Source organism: Lycorma delicatula, chromosome 9 (assembly GCF_047948215.1).
Source record: "Lycorma delicatula isolate Av1 chromosome 9, ASM4794821v1, whole genome shotgun sequence".
Classification (NCBI taxonomy): domain Eukaryota; kingdom Metazoa; phylum Arthropoda; class Insecta; order Hemiptera; family Fulgoridae; genus Lycorma; species Lycorma delicatula.
In genome coordinates, this window is record NC_134463.1 from 131,530,435 (window position 1) to 131,557,726 (window position 27,292).

Genomic DNA, 27,292 nt, shown 5'->3' on the forward strand with positions numbered 1-27,292 from the left:
AGGGTAGATATTTCATGTTCTGTGTAGGATTAGGAGACCTGAAGTATCTCAGACACATCAGACTGTTTGTGCTGCCGCCGGGTAGAAACAGAATCCCACAATCAGGTCTGTAGTTAGAGCGATCGCCATCAAACCACACAAATACTAAGGAGATGGTAAATCAAAGCGGTTACCCTTATTACCTTAAGATAGATTCAAAAAATTACCAAGATGGAACGGGTAGGATGTTACAAAGGGATGATATACCCACAGAGAGACGGTGAAATAATACAAACTATCCTACCTGAAGGAGTACTTAATACTAACTGATAGCATCCATTTGGTCCACAATCCCTCAGGAGATAGGATACTGGGATGTAACCCCAGCTAATGATAGGTTAAAAAAATTACTGATATTCACAGAACAAATTTTCTCAGCGTGAATTTTTCAAAACTGTGCTTCTCAAATAGTACCGTTAAATAAAAGACCCTTAAAATGTTTAATATTAATGTTCGGTGGAAGTTAAATCTGTATATCTCCTAGTTAGAAGTAAATTAGTCAGATAGATTAATCTGATTAATTTACTTTATAAATAAATTACTGGTGTTTGCTCCTTTACAGCAGTGACAATCATAAAAAAGAACCTAACTTCTTCTGATCTGTTGTTATGAAGTAAAAAGCATAAAATTTATATCGCCTTTCTAAAAACGCGAAAATAATCTCTGTTTTCTGTTTCAGGTCTCTTGTATCTGGATAATCATAACAATATAAGAGCAGGGGACCTCAGGGCACAATGGCGTGCTGTTATTACCCATTATAGTGTCATGTTGTGTATAGCTGTAGCAGCTGTACTATTCATTGTAATTATGCCGATCGCAGGTCTCTTTTTCTGCTGCTGCAGGTGTGCTGGAAGGTGCGGTTCCAGGTCTCAGCCATTTGAAAAGCGATATGATCCTTGTAGGAGGCACATGATCGGATTCCTATTGTCTGGTGTAACTATATTAATCATGTAAGTATTGTAATCGCTTTGTGTAAATAATTTTTTTCTTAACATCACTATATGGTTTTTTATAACAACCTTTGTACGAATTGCTGGTGTTCTCAAGTACAGCATATGTGAAAGTATTTGTTGGTAATAAAATTATTTTATTTTATAAATGACAGCGAACCAGATTGCTTGTGAATCACTAGCTTAAACTGTTTCATTATGTATATTAATTATCAGATGTTCTGTTAACAACTTGCTTGTTAGTGATTTGTGATGGTCGGGGTGATAAATAATCTCACTAATTATGAAATGCAAGCTGTAATTTCATTTCTCAATACAGGTCCTAATTCAGCTGAATGGTGTGAAATTTGTGGGCCCAGAGCAGTGAATGAAGAGAGTAATATTGTGAATTTAATGAGGTTCATAAACCTATCATGTTCATAAACCTATCATGTTCATGATGAGAAGAGGAATGCTAGGCCTAATTATCGAATGGAAAAGTTTCAGAAATATTCAGCGTTATTGCTGTTGAATATTCAGGCATTTTATAGAATACAGTGTTCAGAATCGATATGAAAAACTAGACTATCATAAATGTTGTGCAAGATAGGCCCTGAAAATGTTGTATCACGATCGGTGGTCAAACGTGAACTTTTTCCATTCGTGTTGATTAAAACAATCAATTTATGCAGTAATATTTGAGTTCATTTCAAAAACAATCAAACAAACTCGATCGGCAAAGATGATCATGGCCTCTTATTAATGTAACAAAAAAATGGTGATCTTTAGGTGGATTTATAAAGTTGAGAGCATCAGCCACAGCACCGGTATACTTTAAAATGTATATGATTCAGAACCATTTATGCGAGATAGTGACTTAGGTGATATCATTTGTGGAAAAACACACATTTTTCTGCACGTTACTGATATTGAATTTGAATGTTGTTTTGTTTCAGTTTTTTTTTCCGATTAAAAGATTGTTTTTGTAGTAACTGATGTATGAATTGTATATTGGGGGTCAGGGAGGACATCTGGCTTTAAAAATTCCATTTAAATTTAAACTCAGGATAACCTGATAAACAGTAGAAGAAAACTTTGTTCTGTTATAATAAAATTCTAATTTTGTATATATATATATATATATATATATATATATATACAGGTGTATCACAAAGTTATCCCAAAACTTTCATAACCTATTTATACTCATGAAAATAATGGAAAAAGTTCATATAAACATAAAAATAAAAAACGCTTAGATAACTTTTTATATTATAACAGACTTACAATAAATTATTTGAAAACTTATTATTTCAAAGTTGGCAAAAAAATTACATCTGAGCAACGACGTGTTGTACTATAATAGTGTTTAAATCATACTGTAAGGTACATTAAATATATATCTGGTACATTGAACTATATTGTCGTTATTGAAAGTATTTTCTGAATTTTAGTTTTAACGGTATCGGTTTGACTTTCAAGTAATACTGCACTTATTTACAACAGAGGAATACGCTGATATATTATTCATTTTGGGTGTGTGTAATTGTAATGCTATAGCTTCTGCAGTAGAATATGAAATACGTTTTCCAAATCGTAGGATTCCAGATCCCAAAACAATTAACATGACTTTTCGCAATCTTTGGGAAACAGGTTCACTATCTAGTATTCATATCGGCTATGAATGGTCTGTCCAACATGACACTGGTATTGATGAAATTATATCGATACTATTCAGTGCAGTCTTAAGCATCAATGCACGACGTCTTTCTAAGCGGAAGGGAGTTTCGCATTCGATGGTTTGGAGGATACTTAAATAAAACAAATATTATCATAAACAGCCAGTTTAACATTTACACCCAGGTGACGGTCCGCTTCACAAGTTCTGCAACTGGTGGAATACTAATTGACAAGTCTACAAGTATGTTTTGTTTACTGATGAGGTAAATTTCACTCGAGATGGCATCAACAACTTACACGACGAGCGTACACAGGCAGAAGTAAATCCTTGTGAAACTGTGGAAAGGAATTTTCAACACTGATTTAGCATCAATGTATGGTGCGGCCTTCTTCACAGTCAGCTGTTTGGATCGTGCATATTAGCTGGCCGCTTAAATGCATAGGTCTACTTGCACATTATTCAGGAAAAATTGCTGCAACTGCTTGAAGATGTTCCTCTAGCGCCGAGACACAATGGCGTGCCTCCCCACTTCTCTTGTTCCAATTCCATTCATTTAAATCATCATTACCCTGGGAAATGGATTGGTCATGGAGATCCACATTCCTGGCCACCAATATTGTCCGATCTAAAACTTTTAGATTTTTGCGTCTGAGGATTGATGAAAAATATTGTATGCAAAACAAAAATACATTCTTGTGAGAAATTGATAGTCTGCATTATGATAGCGGCTGAGCAACTTAAGGACAGCCCTGAAGAACTAAAAAGAGCAACAAAAGCAGTACAGAAGTGTGTCAAGAAATTTGTTGAAAATGGCAAGCTAATTTTTGAACATTTATTACATTCTGATATGTGTAATGCACTTTGGTTTGGTGAACCGTTTCTAAATAAGATTTGAAATTTTCTAACTTTTCTTTGTTTTACTCGACTTATCTTATATCATTTTGTTCAGAACTAAATTCTCTACAAGTTTTGTTTAAAAGGTTTACGTCTTTGTTACCCATTTAACAAAGTTGTTGTATGTCAAACATAAAATGGGTTTTTTTTACAATTTATTGGTTTTCACCCCAAAAATTTAAGTACGATATCATTTCACTGTGTAGCTGAAATCCGAGTGAAATCTTTCACTAGCTGTTACTTGTAAACGAAGCATTTTCTGACATATGTTTAATGAAAGTCCTGGGAGAACTTCATGATACACTGTTTATAATATATTGAAAATAGGACTAAAAATTTTGTGTCATTTTGTGTCTGTATTAGTTCCACAAAAATAAATTTTTAATCAGACAAAAAATCTTTTTAGCATTATTTGATTAAACTGTGACAAATTACAGTTTACTAACTGAATAAGGAGAAACAGATTAAACTATCAAACTATCTAGTTTCACTGTAACGAATAGAAAATAAGAAGTAGTTACAACAGAACAAAGAATGTTATATTATAACAAATGAAAATGATTTATTAAACAATTGTTTTTGGCAGGAATCAAAAATAATTATTAATATTCTTAATGACTCTGTATTTAAAATATCTTCTTCCATCCACAGTTTTTTTTTAAGAAAACAAAAGCATTTAAATTAGCAAAAAAGTGAGAGAGTGGGAGACACAGACTCTTTACTTAGCCTCTAAAATGTATAAGTTCATTGCTTTTACAAGAAGTGATAACAATGAATGATATATATTTCTTAATAATAATTATTACTAATAATATTACCAGAAATTAGCCCTAAATTAAATATAATGTTATGGTTAGACTAATGAAAGAAAAGACCTGAGTTTGAGCTGTTATAAATTGTAAAAGTCATTTAAAAAAACATGTTATATATATCAAATTAAAGCTAGTTTTAAATTTTATTTTATTGAGAACTAATTTAAAACAAGAAATGTTAATATATTTTATAAATGTGTGATTTTTTACTACCCGTTTTTAGAATATGTGATTTAAATTCTTTACTAAAGAATTTAAAAAATGCAGTTATAATGTGAACTTTTATCTTTACCCTTTTAAAATAATTTCTGCTTCCATGTATAAAGTCAAAATTAATTTTCATATTAACAAACTGTTTTATTTAAAGAGATAAAATATACAAGCATTTATGTATTAAATTAGATAAATCATTAAATGAAATTAAACAGGTGAATAGAATGCACATAGAAAGTGTACAAGATGAGAATCCGTCTGGTTTAAAAAACAGAATGGGTATAAAAGAGAACCCTTTAGCCCGCAGGTGTTGATTTTAGAAGGCAGGTTAATAAAAATAAAGCTCTTGCATAACTTTCATAGATCTGGAGAAGGTATTTGATAATGTAGAATGGAATAAAACATGTAAAACTCTTAAGAAAATGCACTTTTACAGGGAAAAAGCTATTTACAATCTGTAAAGAATCGGGTGGCAGATATAAGAATATAAGTCAAGGCATTGATTAAAAAAGAAGTGAGTAAGGACCTAATCTACCTCTATTGTTTTTCAATTTGCATATAGAATCCAAGTACGGAATTGCTGAAATAACTTTTTGGGAGCAGAAAAATTAGTTGTTAAGATCTGCTTTCAAACATTGTTCTTTTGGCAGAAACAAAAGATGATCGGAAGAAATACTTTGTGGGAAGGATTTATTTTAGGAAGAAGAAAAGTAATGCTAAAACAAACATAATGAAATGTGACAGGAAGGAGGATAATGTTCAGTCATAAAATAAGGAAACTCAGTAAACAAGAACTTGTAAAATTGTTTTAAGTAGTAAAGTTACTCTTTTTTTTTTTTTTTTTGTTTAGCCTCTGGAACCACCATCAGGATTTTTCCAGAGGATGATATGTATGAGTATAAATTAAGTGTAGTCTCAGGTCGACCATTTCTGAGATATGCGGTTAATTGAAACCCAATCACCAAAGAACACCGGTATCCACAATCTATTATTCAAATCCATATAAAAGTAACTTCCTTTACTAGATTTTGAACCTTAGAATTCTCGACTTTAAAATCAGCTGATTTGTGAAAATGCATTCACCACTAGACCAACCCGGTGGGTAAGTAGTAAAAAGTTTACTGAGGATGAGCAAAGTAAGACGAAATCAAAAGCTGAGTTTTACAAGCAAGGAGAACTTTAATGAAAAAAGAACTCAAATATAGATATAGATCTAGTAATTGGATCTAACAAATACAGTTATATTACAAAAAATAATCAGAATTAAACTTTAATTCCAAAACAAGGCTACAGTTATACATCCATGATAGCTGTAATTTAAACATGCTTTATCTAATTTGGTGTTCTGCCTGCTGAACAATTATTTAATACTGAGCTGCTCAAAAATTTCTGAATATTAATGAGATGAGTCATCAAATTTTAAGTGACATCTACATCAGTCTGACTGAATTAAAGGTGTATAGAGTTGCTGAGGCAATTACATCACTACTACTGATATTCCTTGATTGCTAATTATGTGTGTTTACTCACTCCTAAAGTAATTTTTTACATTTTTTAGTTGTTATTTTTTTGTATTTTAAGTGGGCTATGATTGTTGTATATTAATAATTGTATGTCGCTATGGAAGGAGTATTCAATACTGTTGTTTAAAAGTTTCTTCGTGTTTTTGTAAATTACAATCATCAGATGATTGTTAGAATATTGTTAATTAAACCAACAAGTATGATATATGTAAAAAAAAAATCCTTTTTTGTAGAGATTAAATGTTAATTTAGAAATACGTGTGCTTCTTTGCAACGACCGAATCGGTGGGATAATCATTAATCATTATGAACAGTAGACCAGAACCTATCGCCAGCGCTAACCCAATTACTTAACAGTTCTGTTCGTTTCCCAATGTAGAACAAGTCGGTTGTTTTTTTAGTTTCATGAGTAAATATTTTTAAATGTATCCTTTAATGGAGAAATAATTTTAGAAGATAATGTTTTGTTTTCTGTTATGCCCAGTAATGATTGATTGCGTTTGTTTAGACCAAATGATCGAAGGTTTGCTAAATGTTTCATTATATTACAAGAAACATTGTTACATTTTTAATAATTTTTTTATATGTATAGTAGTTAAATAGAATTTTATGTGATAAAAGATATGTACTGATTAACACTGACAATCTTTTATTAATATTGCTTTTTAATTGCTATAGGTTCGGTGTAGTTTGTGCTTTTGTAACAAATGAATATTTAGAAGAAGGTGCTCATAATTTGCCTCATAACATCAGAACATCAATTCGTGATACACAGCTGTACATCAACAATACTAAATTGGTTCGTATACAATTGATGTTATCTGTTATTGCCATTTTTATATGATTGCTTCTTGTCTTCAAATATGTATTTATTTCATAAACATTTGTTATAGTACTAACTCAAAATGTGTCCCGCTGAAGTTGATGCTTGTATTATTTGTAAAAAATGAAAATAATCAAAAAAATCAGAAGAAGCAATTACTGTTCATAAAATAACATAGTATCTGTTACATTTATCATCATTATTTATTAGCAGCATAAGAAGGGAAACATAAAGTTAAGTGGTTATTAATATTTTTTTGAGAATATTGACTTTAAACAGCTTCAAACCATACTTTTACATTCTGGCTAAGACTTAATTTGTTTGAGGTGTTTTTAAATTTTGCATTGTTTTTAAAATGTACATGCCCTTTTTATCATAATGAATATTTCTTGCAAAGACTTTGGATCATTGGAATTAGATGTATTCAGATTTAAAGTTAATTAATCTATTGGAAGCTTGTTGTGGATCTGTGAAGGAATTAAAGATCTTATTTGAAAATATTTTAAATTTCCTACAAAAATGTGATTACAAATGTTTACAATTTTTTATTTTTATTTTTATGCTTAACAGATACAATGATCCATCACTAAAAGAAATAATTTTGTGCTTTTTTTCACTGAAGGCACACTCCTTTTACTCACAACTTTAGAGTTGAGACTGATTAGACATTATTTTTGTATCTGTGAAAGTTTTTGCAATAAATTGTATTGGGGTCACATCAAAGAATGTCTTACATCACTTTTTGTAATACTTAAATTCAGGTTGTACCGTTAAATAAGTGTTAAGATTATTTGGAGTTTACATTTTCATTAACATGTACCAGTATTTCAAACATTTTCTTATCGGTTAACTCGGTCATAATTTTTTATTTTTTTATTTTTATGAGAACTTTTATCAAATTAGCTAAACAAAAATATAATTCTTGGTTAATGGTTTGTACAAGATGGTTCTTAAAAGAATAAATTATACTTTCCTTTACAATTTTTCAGGCATATTGTTACTAGAGTATCTTAATTATCATTTGAATATAAATAATAAATGTTTTACTCCACAACTATGGGGGCTTGAAACCAAACAGTTTTTGAATTTTTATTACCTTCCTGACATATAAGGCATCAACAGTCGTATATTTTGAAAACTTCTGCACTTTTGCTCTTTTATAACAGCAGACTTAAAAATTCATACATAGGGTATATAGAAGTATGTTAAGAAGGGGTTTCATTGGTAATGATGACCTTTCCCTTTACAGTGAAATATTTGTGCAAAAATTCCAATTTTTACATTTAAATGCTCTGATTCAGAGCTGATTTTAGGGCATAAATAAAAAAGATAGGAAAATTATGTACGTAACATAATACGGTATGGTTCAAAAGTAAGATCCAATAACAATTGGCAACATCGATTGGTTTGCACATGCGCAATAGCTTTAAGTGACCTGTTGACCATGTAACCACCACATTGTCATCAGTTCATTGTTGTTTGCATTTGTGAGGCAGTGTGTTAAAATGAATGGGGTAATAAGAAATTCTGCCGATTGTGAAGTTCGATCAGCGATCGTCAATTGTGTGTGAAACTGCACAGAGGGAAACCGCAATGAGTGGATCTACTGCAATGTGGGTCTACCGCAATGAGTGAAAGAAAGGTGAGTCAGTAGTGTTGTGAGTTTAAGGAAGGCCATTCAAATATTCATAATGAACAGAAAAGTGGCAGGCCTAGTTTCTGAACCGATGATTTTGTTGAACATATGAATGCAAAAATGAGAAAAAATTGCTGTTTTATGATTAGTAATCTTTCTCTAGAATTTCCAAAAGTTTTGAAAACAACATTGTTGAGAATCATGACTTACACTCTAGGCTATCATAAAATTTTATGCAGCACAATGGATGCCGAAAATGTTGACAAGTGCTCACAAAGATCAAAGAATGACATCTGCACGTGCTTTTCTCGACCATGAGGGAGACAAATTTTTTTCCCATATTGTCGCCAGTGACGAAACATAGATTCCTATGTCAATGCTGATATGAAACCGCAATCCATGCGGTGGTGTCATTCCAGTTCACCGTTACCAATAAAATTAAACAAGCCCAGTCTTGAAGGAAATCATGGCAACTATATTCTGGAACCGAAAGGATGTGATGACATCATGTCTATTCTAAAACACTTACTAAACTGTGTCATGCCGTTCAACACCACTGATGAGGAATGCTAAATGTTCTAATTCACAATAACAAATGTTCACATGTGGCTGCATGCGCAACAGAAATAATTGAAAAATTCGGTTGGCAGATTTTCAATCATTTCCTTACAATCGTGATCTCATACGCAGTGATTATGGTATCTTTCTACACCTCAAAAATTGGCTTGCATCTCAACAATTCGAGGAAAGTAAAGAGTTGAAAATGTCGGTGCAAAAGTGGCTACAATCCCAGGTGGCAGAATTTTATTTTATTCAGCGGGTTTGAATAAGCTTGTTTACCATATCAAAAGTTTTTAAAGTAAATATGTAAGTCGCTGATCTCTGTGGTGGAATGGTAATGTCCTGGCCTTTTATCCAGAGATTCCAGGTTTGAATCCTGGTTAGGCAAGGCATTTTTCATATGCTACAAAAATTTGATATATTCTGGTGCACAAGCTTGGAGCTTATGCAGTTAATCATCCAAAGTATTGGAAACAATTAATACATTTTTCGTTTTTTCAACTATTCTCATTTTGTTACCGATCAGCCCTACTTTTGAACTGCACTTTGTCTTTTTTGTGTAAATACAGAGGTTTTTGTTTCAAGTATCTAAATTAATTAGTTTTCAAGATATTGGAAAACCCGCAAGCAATTGTGCACTTAGATTATGGTGAATAGGAACTGCTGAAAATAGAACTCCTCATTATTTTGTTGTTGTAAAATAGTATTCAGCATGTTAAGATACATAAGTTGGTCTGGGGTTCCATTGAAAATGACAGGCTGACAACTTCTTTACATGAAAAGCCTGCCCAGATTCAATTATTCCTGAATGATATTACATTCAGTCCTAACTTACTAGCAGCTCTCTTTTTTTTGGGGGAGGGGGGGGGGGTTGAATAAAAGTCCAAACAACTAATATTTCATTTTCAGCACTAGTCGACCATTTTTGCTCATTACAGATGGACCCAATCAAATTTATCATGTATTCTGTAAACGGCTAGCCTATAGACAGTGGAGATCTATCAGATTATTCATGCCGTTTCTCTGAAACTTTTCAGTCCTCTTTATCTTTTAGTATTCTTTCAAAATCTACTTACATCAGTCATTAGTTAAATTACCAGCCATATTGATGCAGGAAAATCACTGAACTTACTGTAACAAACAACAATAAAAAATGTTACTGCTAATGAAAATTTTGTTTGAAATAATGGACGGCTGATTTTTATCAGGTTACAGAATGAAGTAAAGTAATGCTGAAAAACTCTTCTGCAGTTCTGCAAAGAAGGCTGATTTTTTGTTATTTTATTTTGTTTACTTTTGAAAAAGTATCAAGTCATTTTAATCTGTAATAAAAAATGAACTACAATGAATGAATGAATATAAAATTGAATGCACTACAATAAAAAATGAAGGAAATGAAAATTTTAGTACTTAGAAATATATGTCATGTTTAACTTGTCCTGGTCTAACTTGCCCCACTCAAATTTTTTTGACTGTAAATTGAGCATAACTCAAGAACGACTCAACTAATGGTCACATATTCACAACTACAGATACATTACTACAGGATATCTAAATTTCAATTAAATTGATGTAGTCATTTTGAAAATTTTCAAGCCATAAAATTTTATGCGTAGGCCTCTAAATAAATTTACACAGAGTTTATAAAAAGCGTTTCAAGAATTCAGGGGATGATCCCCCACATCGAAATAAAGAAAAAAACTTTATATGAACATGCTTCTGGAAACACTTAGTTTACCTTACTGGCTATCCCCTATTTTAAATTTTGTGTTTTTAATAAGATTTATTTCTCTGGAATGGTTAATTGTATCGAGCTGAAATTTTCTATATGGCTAGGGTACCTATAGATTTACTTGTATATTGAACCTGATCTCAGGTTCTGTACTTGTTCTCTTGTACTTGTACAAAACATTGAACCTGATCTCTCAATCCGTGTCAAAATGGCAGCCATGAAACTTTTTAATCGTTAATATCTTTGTAACTGCTAGTTTACATTATGTTATAAAAAAGGATGTTTTTAATATTTATGACAAAAGAAAATGACACTTTACTTATTAAAATCCATTCATAAGTAATAAAGTTATGGCAAAAATTCTTGAAGTGAGTCACTCTAGATTAAAAAACCAATTTTCATTTCCTCCTGAATAAAATTAAATAATTAGACACAACCTTAATCGGAATAATTTTATTATTGTTATCGTGCAATAAATTATAATAAAATAAAAATATTAAGTATATTACAATAAAATATTATAGTAATTTACATTACACTTTAGTAGCTCAGTTTAGGTAGCTCTCTAGTACCATTTTCAGGCTCCTTAAATTCGGGCGTACATATTGTACGTGGTCGTCCTGATTTACCAAATTTTTCAGATTTTAAGCCTCTTGTGTCTATGAATGGATGAAAACATTATTTGAGAAGATGACACTCGATCGGGAAAGTGTTTTATTAATACTCCCATCTCGCCTCAAGGGTTTTTTGCAACACATGACACTGTATATTAAATGCGTATCAGCCATTTATAAATTAGTATAAATACAAAATTTCAGCTCTATATGATTAACTGTTCCTGGAATAAATTTTTATGTTAAAAATACAAAATGTCAGATAGCCGTCGTGTTTAATGCTGGTAAAGTGTTTTCTTTATTTCAATGTGGGGGACCATCCCCTGAATTCTTGAAACTGTTTTTATAAACATTCTGTTTATAAATAAATATATAAGGAAACCACAATTTAAGTGAATGATATTTTTGTACCCTCATACCTCAAAACGTAAAAAATTCATCTTCACCCCCTACTCTTCACCATGGGACTAAAAGTAATACTGTACTTTTCTTCAAAAAGTTAGTAAAAATTAGGAATATAACTCTATACCAGTTTTTGGTTCTCCTTCCCGTATGGCTGGAGAATAATATGTAGTTTTATCTTTTAAAAATTTGTTTTTTTTTAGTATATTTAAAGAATTTGGTACAGTATTAAACAATTTAATATTTAGTTCACTCATTAAAGACTAGAAATAATTTTATGTATTTTTCTTAATTTTCTAATATTATAATATCACTAAAATATTTTTCTTTGTTTTGCATAACAATAACTACAAAACAAATAACCAATTTATTTGTCCTTTGAATCATCATGACCGTACTCAGATAAACAATAACTTCTAAATCTGCCTTGTTACTTTATATACTAACAAACACCTATCAGTATTAGAAAAAAATTGTAATGAAGACTAATGAATAATAAAGATCACAAGTATAGAATCAATATTATATGCACTATTTGACATTATGTACATTTACAACTGTGTAAATGCAATAAATTCCGTCCAATGACAAATCAAACAAATACTATTTTAATACTGAAACTGTTAATTAAGTGTATAAACTTACAATCATGTAATAAAGTATTACTGTAAATGATGAGCAAGTTATATCAGCAACTTTCATTTTTTATTTTTCTGCTTGTATGAATCTAGATCATCAAAATTTTAATATTACATAACCTATTAGGAAGTAATTTTTTTTTAATAATTGTAAAGTGATAAATTGAGTTATATGCCATGTTTTAGATTTGTTTATCAAAACTGCCAACTTTGTTAAACAAAGTTAAGGTATTTGATAAGGAAATTACTAAGCACTATTACAAAATTGGTGTATTCTGATAAGTGACTCATAATGTACAGCCATAAGATAACAAGATTTCTGTAATTGCGAATTATTTTTCACTTTTGCCATTACAATTTTTATTTTTTATATTATTGTATTGTCATCAGTTTTTACTATGAAAATGATTTCTCTAAATAGAACTATTATTTCTGAAATTTGGTTAACCGAGATTTTTACTTATTTTTAATATAAAATAGTATTTATTGAATACAGTTTTTGTCAGCTTTAATAAAATAGCTAATTTTTGTTAATTAAGCAATAAAAAAAAATTTTATATTGTATTTTTTTTATGTATTTTTGTTTAGGAAGTCAACAATTTATTGATTATCAATTTTGCTGAACTCGACTCTGCACTTGACACAATACTACGTGGTCAGTTTCTTTATATATTTGTGTATGTGTGGGTGTTTATTTATTATTTTTTGTTTTTTTATAGTTTATCATATTTATGTTGAGAGATGTATCTCCTCTAATCATGCTTTCTTACATAGAGTTCTTGTTCCTTTGTTCCCCTGTTGTTAATAGTTTACTTCATCTCACTTTCAACTCTTGTTTTCTCATCATCTTTCTTTTGCTATTGTTATATATTTTCATAAATATATGTCTTTGTGTTAATACATTGACAAGACGGTAAAAATTCTGTATGCAATACTATTTTTAAATTTGTTTAAAAATTATTCTGTCGGGTTTACAGTACATTAGCCAAGAAGACTGCTTTGACTGGCGTTATGTGTGTCAAATTACTCCGAACTCTGAATACTGTGTAAAACGGGCTACATTTACCAATTTACTTGGCCTTAAACTCACGGTGTTCATAAGTAAATAGCAAAAAAATAAGTCCGCTTGTTATGCTTTTCTGACCCTCCAGTAAGAGTCAGCTTAATGCTATATCATTTGGTTAGATAATTCAGTGTGCCATATGAATCAGGATAGTAAAAGTTTTCTTTAATTGTTCAATCATATTCAATTGTGGTAGGTCAAATCAAAAGCATTTGCGCCAGCATTCAGCCACAAAATCAAGTTAACTAGGTTTTTTTGACAGCTCATTATTTTAAACCTTCATTATGTAATGTTATTTTTAAAAACTTATTATATAAACTTATTTATTTTTAGGGGTGATTCATTTTTAACACGATAAGTTTTGTGGTAGTACGCATTTTCCTAAAATGGGAAGTATTCAATATTTAACAAATATTGTATGCATACACACACTCATTTTTATAACTTCTGATTGTTGGCTTTTATAAAATTTCTAATACAAAAGGATTTTACTTATTAGTTTTTGAGACTTTTCTTCATATACAGTTTTTTTTTTGTTTAAAGGTGAAAATTTTATTAAAATTCTTACGTTTCCATCTTAATTTAGCGTAATTTATATCTTCAGATATAGCTAAATGATTTGCTGTACTTTTTCTAATACGTTGGAATATCTAATTGCATTAGCTTGGTGTTTGTAATTATTCAGCAAGATTATGATAAAAATTTAGTTACAAATTTTCCTGCCGAGTTCTAATTATGTATGTATTTATATTGGAAAAAACCAGTACAGATTATTTACAGTAATAAGAATAACAAAAAATATCTGATACAGTTATGTAGTGTAAAATATTAGCTTCCACATATATTCAACACTTTTTTTATGCTACTTTCAAAGAACAGAATGTGTGGCAAGGATAAAGAAACTTTTTTGTGGGTACAGAGAGGGATAATAATTTCAACTTTCAAGCTGATGACCCTTAATTCAGAAATGAATAAAATAGAGATATATTCAATAATGTGTTGTAATAATTTAATTATGGTTAATGAAATGCCCTATTAGTATTTAATCTTTCTGTATATTCAAAAGGTGAGTAGTTGAAGTCTGTTTATGTTTTCTGCTTATATTATAACATTTGAAAGGCTTTATCATTTTACGATCAAGACCTGCAGCATAGTAAAAGGACTAAAAAAAAAGGCTGTTGTTATGAGAGCTAAGAAGTCTGAAATACAAAGGATAAAAATGGAATTTAATCTTGAAGGTGTAAAAAGAGCACTACTGAAAAGTTAGGAGAGGATGATTAGAAATTGAATGAACCAGATGTGAAGAATCTGAAAGAAATGAAGTGAATGTATGTAAGGAATGAAGTAGTAGAATGTTACTGAGGTTGTTGAACAATGTCAAAAGAGGCAGGATGCTGACCGACTGAGAGACAAGGAAATAATGTTTTCTAATATAACTTGACTGATGTGCTTAAGTATACAAAATATACAAAGAGATCCTGAAAAGAAGACAGCAGTTGAGCTGAATGTTAAGGGGCTGAAAGCAGCTTTTCAATTTGAGCAGCAAGCCTAAGACCATATCTCTTGTCTTAGAGCCACACTGGAGACAAAGGTCAGAATTTATATCTTGCTTTTCTGGATTTAAAACCAGATTTTGACTGATTCCTTGAGATGAGCTATTTTAAGAGCAAAGAAGGTACTATGTAGAATATTTTGGGTTATTAAAAAAAAAAAACTCAAAAGGTGTACTAAGGCTTAATGCAAAAATATCAGCAAAGTTTTAAGTAATAAAACAGTAAGAAACTTGATCCCTTTACTTTTTATAATAAATATAATAACGATAGTGTAAATTTTGTAAAAGGAGATAAAAATGTTGGTGGATGATGAAACTGATTGTAACGTAGTCACTCTTAGATGCAGATGATACAGTGATCACTCAGGACAGTAAGGATACGCTAATAAGTGTAATTACAGAGTGGAATGAATAAAAAAAAAACAACTAAAAACTAGATGTATCATAACGTATCTAGGCAACAACAAAAAGAGTAGACTAATGCATTCGGGGAAGACTGAGGAAGAGAGTTTGCCGTGTTGAAGTATGAGTAGAACAGATCAACAAGTTTGCTTCTCTCTGTGTGACATGGAAAATATGTTTTGACTCCCAACTCCAACCGTGTTAAAAGAACAGGTTGTATTTCATATGATAAGGATTATATTATGCCGCTTAGCAATTTTATTTAGTTTCTTATCTTACTTTTTGTGTTTCTCATAATAAACTACGCGTTTGTTAACGTTCAACAACAATTGAATTCAACATGTATATGTGAGAACACGTTATCTTGGATTTCGATTTTGGTTTTGGATGAAACATCATTAAAGAATTACAAAAATACATGAATGGCTGCGATTGGCGGTCGGGTTCACCACAAAATAGCTGCCAAAATTAAACTTTTCTGATAATCATTACACAATAGTGGTGTAAGCTATCAAGTTGGTTCAAGCGCACTAATGTAAGTTTTACTAAAATGCATAAAATATATTAGTATCAGTTTTCTAAATCAAGTGTAAGACCCCAAAATGGTTGACTAACTTTCTAGTTAGCTTTTTTAATTGAAAAAAATAAAATATGCCATAAAATCGTCAAAACATGAGATAAATATATTAACTTCACTTTTAATCTTTATTTCTTCTGTAGATAAGGCTTAAACCACATCCTGAAACTTTTTTACTTTCGATGTACATTCCAGAATGCAGTAACAGATTAGGACAGTTTCTTCTTTATATTTGACTAGTTGAGTAAAGTGAGATTTCCCTTGTAAGCCTCAAAAACAGCAGATTTTCAAAAAGATTATTATTAAATTAATTTTTTTTTCAATAAAAATTAAAATTAAATATTGTTTATGTAATTATATATACTTTTTAAGTTTAAAAAAATTGGCAAAAGTTTTTTTAATCAAAGTGAAAGCAGCTGGCCAAAGTCAGGGTAGCACTGAACTCTTATAAAAATAAAAAAATATCTTATAAATGATGGAAATTAAAAAATTGAGCAGTTTAGTAATCGGTAAACATCAGCTCGTTTTTTGCCTAATTACTCAACAACAGTGACTGCTTCTTTCCTTTGTTGATTTCCATAAACTGACTTTTTTTTACTTTTATGCCCTAAATGTAAATTACTTCCTCTTTTTCCTTTCAAACATGATTAAAAGTGCTCTGTAACCTTGAAAATAATCAGAAACTAATGAGTGTCCTTTGCTACAATGTTTTGAAACATATTGAAATAAAAACTTTGAAATGTTTATGTCACAAATCATTATAATAACCTCCTACATTCTTGAACATATTCTGTTCACAATAGAAAAATGTTTTGGAAAGATTAGGATCGATAGGAAACCTACAAAATAGGGGTCAGAGACTTGAGACACCAGGTCTCACTGTGCTTCAAAATTCTACTTATGTTTCTACTACTTTGACTCGTTATAACTTTGCAAATATTATAGGTTTTGACTTGAAAATTTACAGAGATATTTTACAAGGATTATTTCATACATACACTGAATCCCCTTCTTGTTGGATACATTTTACTTCTCAACATGAAAATCACATTTATCTAACATTTTTGCCCAATGATGGGATATCGCATTATTAAAAAAAAAATTGTGGTAACATATATATATATTTATATGAAATAATTTATTTATTTTTTGTGTTATTTTTTATTTATTATTTATATATATTTTTTTTTTATTTCATTTATTTTTTTGTGTTATTTATTTATTATTTATATATTTATTTATTTTGTTATTTCATTTATTTATTTTTTTTTGTTTATTGTATTGTATTAAAGCATTTTTTACCTTATATTAATAATGTGACTGTTTGTTTTTCCTTTTTTAGAGAGTGGTCAAATAGTGAAAGAAAAGCTCGGTGAGATTTCAAAAGCAGAAGTTTTATCAAATTTAACTTCTATTGTGACTGGTCTCAGTACTATTAGAACTGATCTCAATAATATAGATTCATTAACTAAACAGTTACAAGATAAAGCTATGGTCCTTGAATTGGGTATGTAACCAGAAAAAATTTGTTTATTAACCGTATAGGTTATTACTGTATTTTATTGAATCTAATGTTCACTTCTCGTTTTTAGCGTGGAACTAAAAATAACATTTTTGTCTTAAAAAGCTATCCACTTAATAAATTAAACACACAATATGAAAGCGCAATAAATATTTATTTAAATTAAAGGTAAAGGGATGTATGTAATTATTTTTATTACAACAGAAACTTACAGGCATTAGTTCACAAAATTCACTGTCAAAAATGTTTCATAAAATTATATCTGAAACACTTCATCACCAGAATTGTATTTATTTTTATGCTGTCTATTTTGTTAGCTTAGATGTTATTCTAAAGTCGGTCATCTATCACGTGAAATCATTTTTAACCAGCCTTTTAATCACCTATTTTTGGTTACTTTTCAAAATTTGGAAACCCATAGGGAGACAACTTCATATGCCCTTTGACTTGATTTTCCCTTTTAATGTCAGTTCATTGTCCGGACTACAAAGCTCTTGTATTTTTTTCACATTTTAGCTTTAAAGGATTTATTCTTAGAATAAATCCTTTAAAATAATACTATATTCTTAGAATGAGTCTAAACGGAGCATTGGTAGTATATCAAAGAGAGATTCCACTCAGTGACCCCACACATTTTTTAAGCCAATCAAGCATTACCTCCTGTCATCTGCCCCTTCTCTTGGCATTGTATAATTGCATCATCTGGAAATAGGTATCCATTATAGATATTTCTATAGTATTTCTTATGTGGCATTACGCATTTAAAGATTAAAAATGAAAGAAATTGCCGTTTTTAGAAATAATTCCCAATATCATTGTCAGCTATCACATTTTACATTCAAACTTCTTACTTAAACAAACATCTAATGCATCTTTTTGTTTATTTACTGTTCATGTCAAATAAAATCACTGTGTGATCTGCATTATCGATTTTTGCTAACACATAATTGTTTTTTTGCAAAAGTACAAAGTATATTGATACCTATGTAACTTTTTGACATAAGTCTTGAGTACAGTTCTGTTCATTTTATAAAACACTCTGCTTGACTATAATTACTTTTAAATACTTGATCTGCTATATCTAAGTCTACTTCCACGTCAAAGTTTTTGATCGTATTAAATCAGAATCCATTAATCACAGGCAATATGATATGTAAAAACTAATTCGTACTGACTTCAACTGCCCAGATCTTATATATTCATTTATTTAAATATGTGTGTGTGTGTGTGTGTGTCTGTGTGTATTTAGTTTCAAAAGAAAGAATGGGCTTAAGCAGTGGCTTTTGAGATGGAATCTCTCTGACACATTGTTATCGGTTGAAGGAAGAATATTCAGTTCCTTCACATTCTGTAACAAATTTAAGAACCCTGCTTCAAGTTGTCTTATTTGTTTAAGGTCTTGTAAATTTATTTCTCGGTACTTGATTAAAACTATTATAATAATGAGCCTTTGTTGTAACCAAATTATTGTCCTGTTAGCCCATACTATTTTGCAGCTTACTTCTTTACCGTTTACATTAAATTAAACTCAAAAACAAAGTAAAAAACACTGAATTAAAACTAATTATCAAAATAATAAATTATAAAAAAAGTGATAACATATGAGGTAACTAAGTTTAAAATCATTAACCGCAACAATAATGAGTGCAGTAAATTGTATTTAACAGTTGCTATTTGTCCAAATACATGACAAGGACAAAGAAGTAAAAAATTGGATGTTATAGTCAGGTTTGGGAGAAGGACATTGAATGTGATTGTTTCATTACAAACGTAACTATGTTCGTAAATGTAGTGCACTATATGGTTCTAATGCTTTCTCGACTTTTAAAATGTTTTTTAAAGTACACATTGGATTAAAGAAAATACAAGTTATTAAACAATTATTTTAATTTTGATCCTTTTACTTCATTACTGGCTTGCATGTTTGTAGTTCAAAGTATAATAATTTACTTTGTTTTATAATTTTTAGATAAAAGTTATTTACTAGCAAATTTTATATAGGGAACCTTTTACTTGTTTAAAACTGAGACTTGCATTGTTATCTGTATAATTTCATTAAATTACTCTTCTGTATACATAAGAAGTTAAGTAATTTCTTATATTGTAGTTTTATTTATTTAAATTCTTAAATCCATAATTTATTTTTTATATAATTTAATATAAAATACATAAATTAATATATTAATTTATTTAATGATAAAATAAGTAAGCGATAACTGTGATTAGCTAAGAAAATGACAGTTGTGAACTATGGTGATTCAACTCTGAAAATAACAGATATTAAACACACTTCAGATTTATCATATAAGCACCTCTTAGAGAGGAATCTTAAAGCAAGTATAGTTATTTCAGATGTATTTAATCTATTACTGATTATTCATTTTTATTACAATAATTGGAAAAGGAAAATATTAAATTAATGAAATAGTAAATTACTGCGTTAATTTTTTATCCTTTGAGCACTAGTCGTGAAAAAATATTGATTACGTATTTTAATTCTGATTCTTTACGATTTCAAACACAGTTCAGCCCTTGATACGGTGTAGTCTCAGGCCAGCCATTCTTGAAACAGTGCCGTTAATACCCAATTTTTTTCTTTGGCTATTACCTAACGTAATACTTGTGACATTGACATTCAGATTTATTTAAGATTATTATAGTTGCTACCAGATTTGATGTTAAGTTACAGAAAAGCTGACTGGAGTTGCTAGTGACCACTCATATGACTGTTGGCTGACTGTTATCGTGTTAAAAACTGTAACAAATTTTTTTGTGGAATATTAATTATTAATGATTTAATAAAATATGACAGAGGTGACATTACACTACAGGATATTATTCGTTAATCAGTTGCACTAGTAGTAGTAGTAGTAGTACACTGATGCAGTAGTAAACAGATGTACTATATATAACAGTATATTATGTAAGACAGCGAAGGGAGGGCAGTGGTTCCTTTTAATCGTGAGAAAGAATTTAAAAAATCTTAAGAATTTTTTGCATTTAATTCTTTACATTTTGATTTAACAGTAGGCAGTCAGTAAATAGGGTAGGTGTTTGTATCTAAGCTATATTATATCCTCAGTCAAAATTGTTTTGTTTATTGATTGTCAGGCACTTTATTTTCACAGCGCTAAAGAACATTATCTGTCTACTCAGCAGTTCAGTAAAGTACTTAAAGATTAATTACTACTTTAAATTCTGAAGCAGTTGAAGCAATATGTATATGACTAGTAGTAGCATATTATTCTGTGTCACCTCTGAATCACTAACTCTTCCTATATTTGAGATGGGTTTCATCTTAGGTATGTCGAAATCATTGACTGTTTATTCCAGCATGCTTTGTGTGATGTCTGTATGATGCTCTTGTGATCAGTTCAGATGAGTTAAGTGCAAACTTTGCAGCCACCAGTACATTTCCGATGATGTTAAAATTATATGCGATGTGCTTTTAGTACAGCATTTTCATCAGTAGTTTGTTGTATGTTCAGCCTTTCATTTTTAAATTTCGAACTTTTCATAACATCAGCTTGTTTTAACGATCTACCAAAATGTTTTTCCTTCATGGAAGTTCAGTTAATATGAAATGATTTTACAATTCTTTTGGCTGCATATATGAAATACAAATTTTATATTATATAATTAATCCCAGGTAGCATCGTTACTGAACGCTTGCTGAATCTTGGGTAATGTTTCACATTTGATTTGCTAAACCTTCAGCTTGATGTTGTAGGGTTGTTCAATGCTTTGTGCATAATATGATAATACTCCTATGATAAAGCATGTATTTTGATGTTCATTTTCTGAGGCATTCGCAGTCATGAACAGTGTTGTCAGATTTGGACTAGGCACGGGGTCTGCGCTTCCCCAGTGTGGGTTAGTTAGTTTGAGTGAAATATGCTAGGTTGGTTGTGAAGATGTCTGTTTGAGGCCTATGTGAAGGCAAAATTTGATTTTTTTTCCTAATGCAAATGTCAGCCAGTGGCATCCTGACCGAGGCCTGGGTGATGACTGTGAGATGTAATCGGTTAGAGGGTCTAAAGACAACCTCCAATAAAGCCCCTCAGGGCTCGGAACAGAAGGGTTGATGTGGCGACCAGTAACATCACAAGGTGGGTGCCTTCCTCCTGCAGGGTTGGGATGTACACAAGAAGATAAAAATATGCAATAGATTTTACCAACAATTACTAAAAATCTAAAACACAAACCAAATAGAACAAAGATTTTGTACATATTGTTTTATGTTATAGCCCTGAAAGATACAAGAGAAAGATTATTGGAGAAGTTGAATCAATGTAGATCTCAACAGCCTTGCTTAGACTTTTTGAAAACTTACAATATTACTCATCTGTCATTGGAGGCTAATTTTACACAGGTAATTATGGAACTCGGTTTTATTTGTTCTTTTTACTGACTTTCTTTGATTTATCATGTAATATATTTTAAATCTATGTAAATTTCATTTTGTATGTATGGAATATTATATATGATATGTCTGAGAAGTTCTATACTCCTAGACAAATTTATGTTATAGACTTTGTACATATTTTGAACATTTATTTGCATTTCTAATTTAGAATTGTTTATCCAGTATATCTGTTTGTGCACCATATGCTGAGCGCATAAGGCTGTGCATGCTCATCCTTGATATTTTTTTGGAAGCACCCCAAAGTTACAGTTCGATATTGGTAAAATGGGCCTTTGCGGTGACCATTACAATAGAGCTGCTGGGGTTTATGAATCACAACCTGGAAATTGTGCATTTAGGAAATTACTCACTCAAAAAGCAAAAAATGAGCTAGAGCCTCATCTTGTTACATTCAAAATGTTCCATGACACCCTTTTTTTGAAGTTCAGTTATTAACCATCTTTCTAACAATTGTGATTAAGAATCACAATTCACATCGTGATTCATGATGTTATCTTGATGGGTTTCTTACTGACTAATGCACAAAATGAGAATTCTCCTTTACCCAGAAAACAGTACTCTTTTACAGGACACCACGTTTGGAAATTGTATAGGGTGATTTTTTATTCCTGTTACCCAATTGTTAATGTCTGATAATTTTTTTCTAAGAAAGGAAAATTTGGTTTTGTGACACGAAGTTGGTAGCGCTACTCAACCGGTATAGATACGGCAGTGTGAGTTGATTCTCCTTGAGCTGTGTAAACTTTTGTGCTGTTTCCGGTCGTGTTATGAACAAAATGTCTTTTACCATAGAACGAGTTTTCATTGTTGAACAGTATTTTGCTATGAAATCATACGCGAGTGTAAAAGAATCATTTCAGATTAAATTTGTTGGTGTTCCTCTGCCAGAAAAAAATGTCAATTTCTAGGCTAGCAAACTGATTTCAAAAGACAGGTCAGGTAGTGTTTGCGACAGAAAACATAGTGGTCGACCAACTCGCTTGACAGATGACGTTTTAGAGAATGTGAAAATAAGATTGCTCAATTCTCCGTGGAAAAGTTTACAAAAACTTTCCACGCAAGTTAGTTTGTCATATTCGAGTATTCAGAAAGCTGCTAAAAAATTAAAATTGTATCCGTATCGCGTACGATTAGTCCAAGAGCTTCAGCCTCCAGATTTAAACATGCGATTACAATATTGTCGTTGGTTTAGGTCTCTCGTAAATGATTATGGAATCAAATTTTTAAACACAGTATTCTTTAGTGATGAAGCTTGGATCCATCTCGATGGTTATGTGAACAGTCAAAACTGTCGAATTTGGGCGGTTGAAAATCCTAATGCTTTACAAGGCAAATCCTTGCATCCTGAAAAAATTGGTGTGTGGTGTGCGATATCTCGTCATCATATAGTCGGACCCGTATTCTTTGAACAGACAGTAAATGGTGAAGTATACAGGAATATTGAGCGCCAATTTGTATCCCTCCCGGAACCTCAAGAATGGTATTGCTGGTTTCAGCAAGACAGTGCTACATGCCACATGTCTCGAGAAACCGTGGATTTTTTGCAAGAGTTCTTTGATGATCGAATAATAAGCAAGGGCTTATGGCCTCCAAGGTCCCCAGATCTCACATCTCCTGACTACTTTTTGTGGGACTGTATTAAGTCCGAGACCTTCAAAAACAATCCTCATACTATTGATCAACTTAAGTCAATATTACAGACTTGATCACGAATATTTCCAATGCAACTCTTAAAAAGGTGTCTGCTCATATGCTGAAAAGCGTCCGTGAGTGTATAACCACAAGGGGTGGGCATTTTGAGCATATTCTTTAACAATTATGTAATAGCTTTTTATTAAATCTCTTTTGTAAGTAACAAATACATTTTTTTATTCCACCTAAATTTCCTTTCTTAAATTACATTTAAAATTGGGTAACAGGACTAAAAAATCACTCTGTACTAATAAAGCACAGCAGGCAACATGTTTGTTCCACGCCTTTATCTGATAATTCATTCAAAAATGTTGGTCAGAATGGTGTATATCAGGTCTTTTTTAATATGATCATGCATTGTTGATTATGATATTAAGTTCAGCTGCTCATTTACAAAATGGCAATGCCAATTTGTTTGCACTAAGCGACTTGCGTTTAACACTGACAAAAGCAAATGAATTTTTCTCCTGATCAATCATTGTTGTTTTATGAAGCTGGTCATTAAATCATTCATTATTTGTGGCATTGTTTGCCATTTGCATTGTTATATTGTGCTCCTTACCACATGTCATCAACTGTTATAACTGCATCCATGGTTGTGCACTTCAAACAAGAGAGTGAATATCATGGATGACCTTGAAAGCTGAAATGTTGGTGCAACTTTCAGAACTGTGGCAACATGTTAATTGCATAGAGAGATACAGAGACTTCTCAGACAAACTGTATAAATTTACCATTTATGTACTGTGAGCCAAACTATCTGCATACATGGCCATGTCGTTACTAGCCTGACAATACTTTTAGTATGATGAAGTGAAATCATGCTCACTTCTATCGGCTGACACCTGCAGTATGCCTAATGTGAAATGCTAAACTAACATTCATCAAAATTAAACTATTTGGTAATAAACTTCATTAATATGTAATTTATAAATAATTATTATGAATTCGTTAATTAATGTATTAGTTTGAATTTATAATATTAAAATCAAAATAAAATCTTATAATATGGTACTTTAACCCCAGTTTATCCAAGTATGTTACCCCATGATCACCAAGTATGTTATTGTAATAGCGCTATAAAATAATTGGGTCGTGTAATATTTAAAAGCATATTTTCTACCAATTAATAACAAATATTATGAACTATTTTATAAATTTTGTTATAATAATAATAAAAAATGATATTTTACTGTACTACCCTACATTGAAATGTTTAAAAAAAGTTACGGTTTTATCTATCACTTATCGCTTAACTATGTTAACACTATGCTTTAACACTGTAATGTATTGTTAACACTGTATTGTTAAGCACTATGTTAACAATCAAAGCGTAATAAACAAGTATTAATCAAGGTGTACTTTTATAAAATTAAAAAAAAAACATCATCGGTTGGTTACTTTTTCCAAGTACCTTCACTTTTTCACTCAATCCTGCTCATGTCATCTGAGTCTTCATCACTGCTCTCGGAGCCAGAATCATTCTCCAATAAGATGATGAACAATTCAACAAGGTTGCCAATCGCACTTTCCTTTGATAAGTACTCGTCTTCAATTTTTTTTTACGTGGTCGCACTTCCTTACCCAGTCTTCTTGGCCTGTGCTAGCAATTTTTTCTTCGGTTAGCGTTTGAACTAGATGAAAACTGCAATATGTATTTTTACCAGCCACATAGCTTTTAACATCAGCCCGTATGAGTTCAACTGTGTTCAGGTCTGGATGATAAGACAGCAGCAGTCTTAAGATATCATGACCCTTCTCTTGAACACCTTCATCAAGGATATAGCACCAAAACCTTGGTTTCTGCAGTTTTACCAGTTTGTGCAGCTCGAGCACATACATAGCATCGGTGAAAGGAATGTTGTGTTTCACAAGCCAATCTTTCATACCTTGTTTTCTGCTCTCTGAGTTCGGGGATTTACTGATTTGGATGTTGTGGTAAGGAGCGTTGTCTATTACTAAAACACTCCTTGGCTCCAAATTTGGCAGCAGTTTTTCTTTCATCCATTTCATAAACATATCACTGTTTACATTATCGTGATAGTCCCCGGCTTGATTTGCTGCTTTCCACGTTGTCAAGGCATTTGGAACAAAACCTTTTTCACCGCCAGCATGAATAGTTATTAATCTGTACTCTTTAGACTTTGAAGATCAGATACCATTGTTGGGATTGTCTGACCACAATTGATTTTTAAGGTGACTGCTAAGTACGTATAATTCATCAAGATAAATTATGGGCCGTCCTTGATTTCTGAAGCACTTCATTGGCCTCAGATAAGAAATGCTTTGTTCTTGAACGTCTGGTGTTTCAATTAATAGTTTTCTGTTATTTTGGGTCCTTCTCCATTTGAAGCCAAGATCTTTCAGAATATATTTCAAAGTGCTTTTCTGCCCTTGAAAATGAATACCCTCATAGCTCTTGTAATAAAATTTTCACTACAGGAAGGCAATGTTTTTGCAGGTGAAAATTATAAAAAGTTCATCTTAACATATATTTATCAAAGTTGTCCAGCCCTCTGATACACCTTTTAGAAGTTGGTCATTTGCTTGGCATTGAAAAATGTTTTGTTTCGTTGTCATCACTGTCTGTTATTTTTTTCAGTTCACTATTAATTGTTGTCACCACACGGTGAGACACATCACATACTGCAACAGTTCTTCCTTGAGCTTTTGTTAAAGCAGTTGTCACAGCCTTGTTATCTGCTTCTTCCTTCATAAACTTGTAAACATTAGAAATAATTTCTGTCTCGACTATGAATTGTGTGTCCTTTCAATTTTGATTAAATGCTGCTGTCCATTTTTAAATTTTTGTGCAAACACAAACATTTTAAATATTAAATTACTACTGACAAAACTACTATAAAATTGTTTGTAAGCGTAAAATATCTATCGCAACACTTTATTTCATTTATTACAGGAAGATTACTATATAAAAATCTTACGATTGTACATAACTTTGCAGTGTTCAGTTGAAGACTGTTAATTTATGCATTCTGTTTGTAGATTTATAAAGGGATATTTGAGGGAGGGTTGTTTAAAAATTAATTATAACATTAGTCACCAAACTACAATAATTGATCGTTGCTACTGTGTGTTGACGTTAGTCATCGCATCAGCAAATCCTTAGATAAATATTAGTCTAAAGATGATGATGTAATACTAATAATATGATAGACACAATAATATGTTAACTATGGTGAGTTGTTGCTTATATGATTCAAATGAGACTCTGTGAAAATGTTATGCTGACACAGTAAACACAATGTTTTTGGAAGAGAGACATAGGTATATAATAAATGAGGCCTCGATATATTTCATAAATTTTAAATTAATTGTTATTGTCAAATTATTCAACGTTATATATTATACTTGTCATGTTTATGATCAGAACATGATATTTGTTTTTAAATTTGATGTGTCTCTCTCTCTCTCTCTCTCTCTCTCTCTCTCTCTCTCTCTCTCTCTCTCTCTCTCTCTCTCTCTCTCTCTCTCTCTCTCTCTCTCTCTCTCTCTCTCTCTCTCTCTCTCTCTCTCTCTCTCTCTCTCTCTCTCTCTCTCTCT

At 31.1% G+C, this 27,292-nt stretch overlaps 1 protein-coding gene across 1 annotated transcript in view; it reads left to right on the top strand.

The window, feature by feature from the left end:
• LOC142330161 (prominin-like protein) overlaps window positions 1–27,292 on the top strand; it is a 231,974-nt gene that overhangs the window by 83,552 nt on the left and 121,130 nt on the right. The window contains exons 2-6 of the mRNA XM_075375268.1: window positions 719–989; window positions 6,770–6,890; window positions 13,086–13,152; window positions 17,434–17,598; window positions 21,861–21,985. Of these exons, the coding sequence (XP_075231383.1) occupies window positions 719–989; window positions 6,770–6,890; window positions 13,086–13,152; window positions 17,434–17,598; window positions 21,861–21,985 (749 nt within the window). The remainder of the gene's footprint in view (window positions 1–718; window positions 990–6,769; window positions 6,891–13,085; window positions 13,153–17,433; window positions 17,599–21,860; window positions 21,986–27,292) is intronic.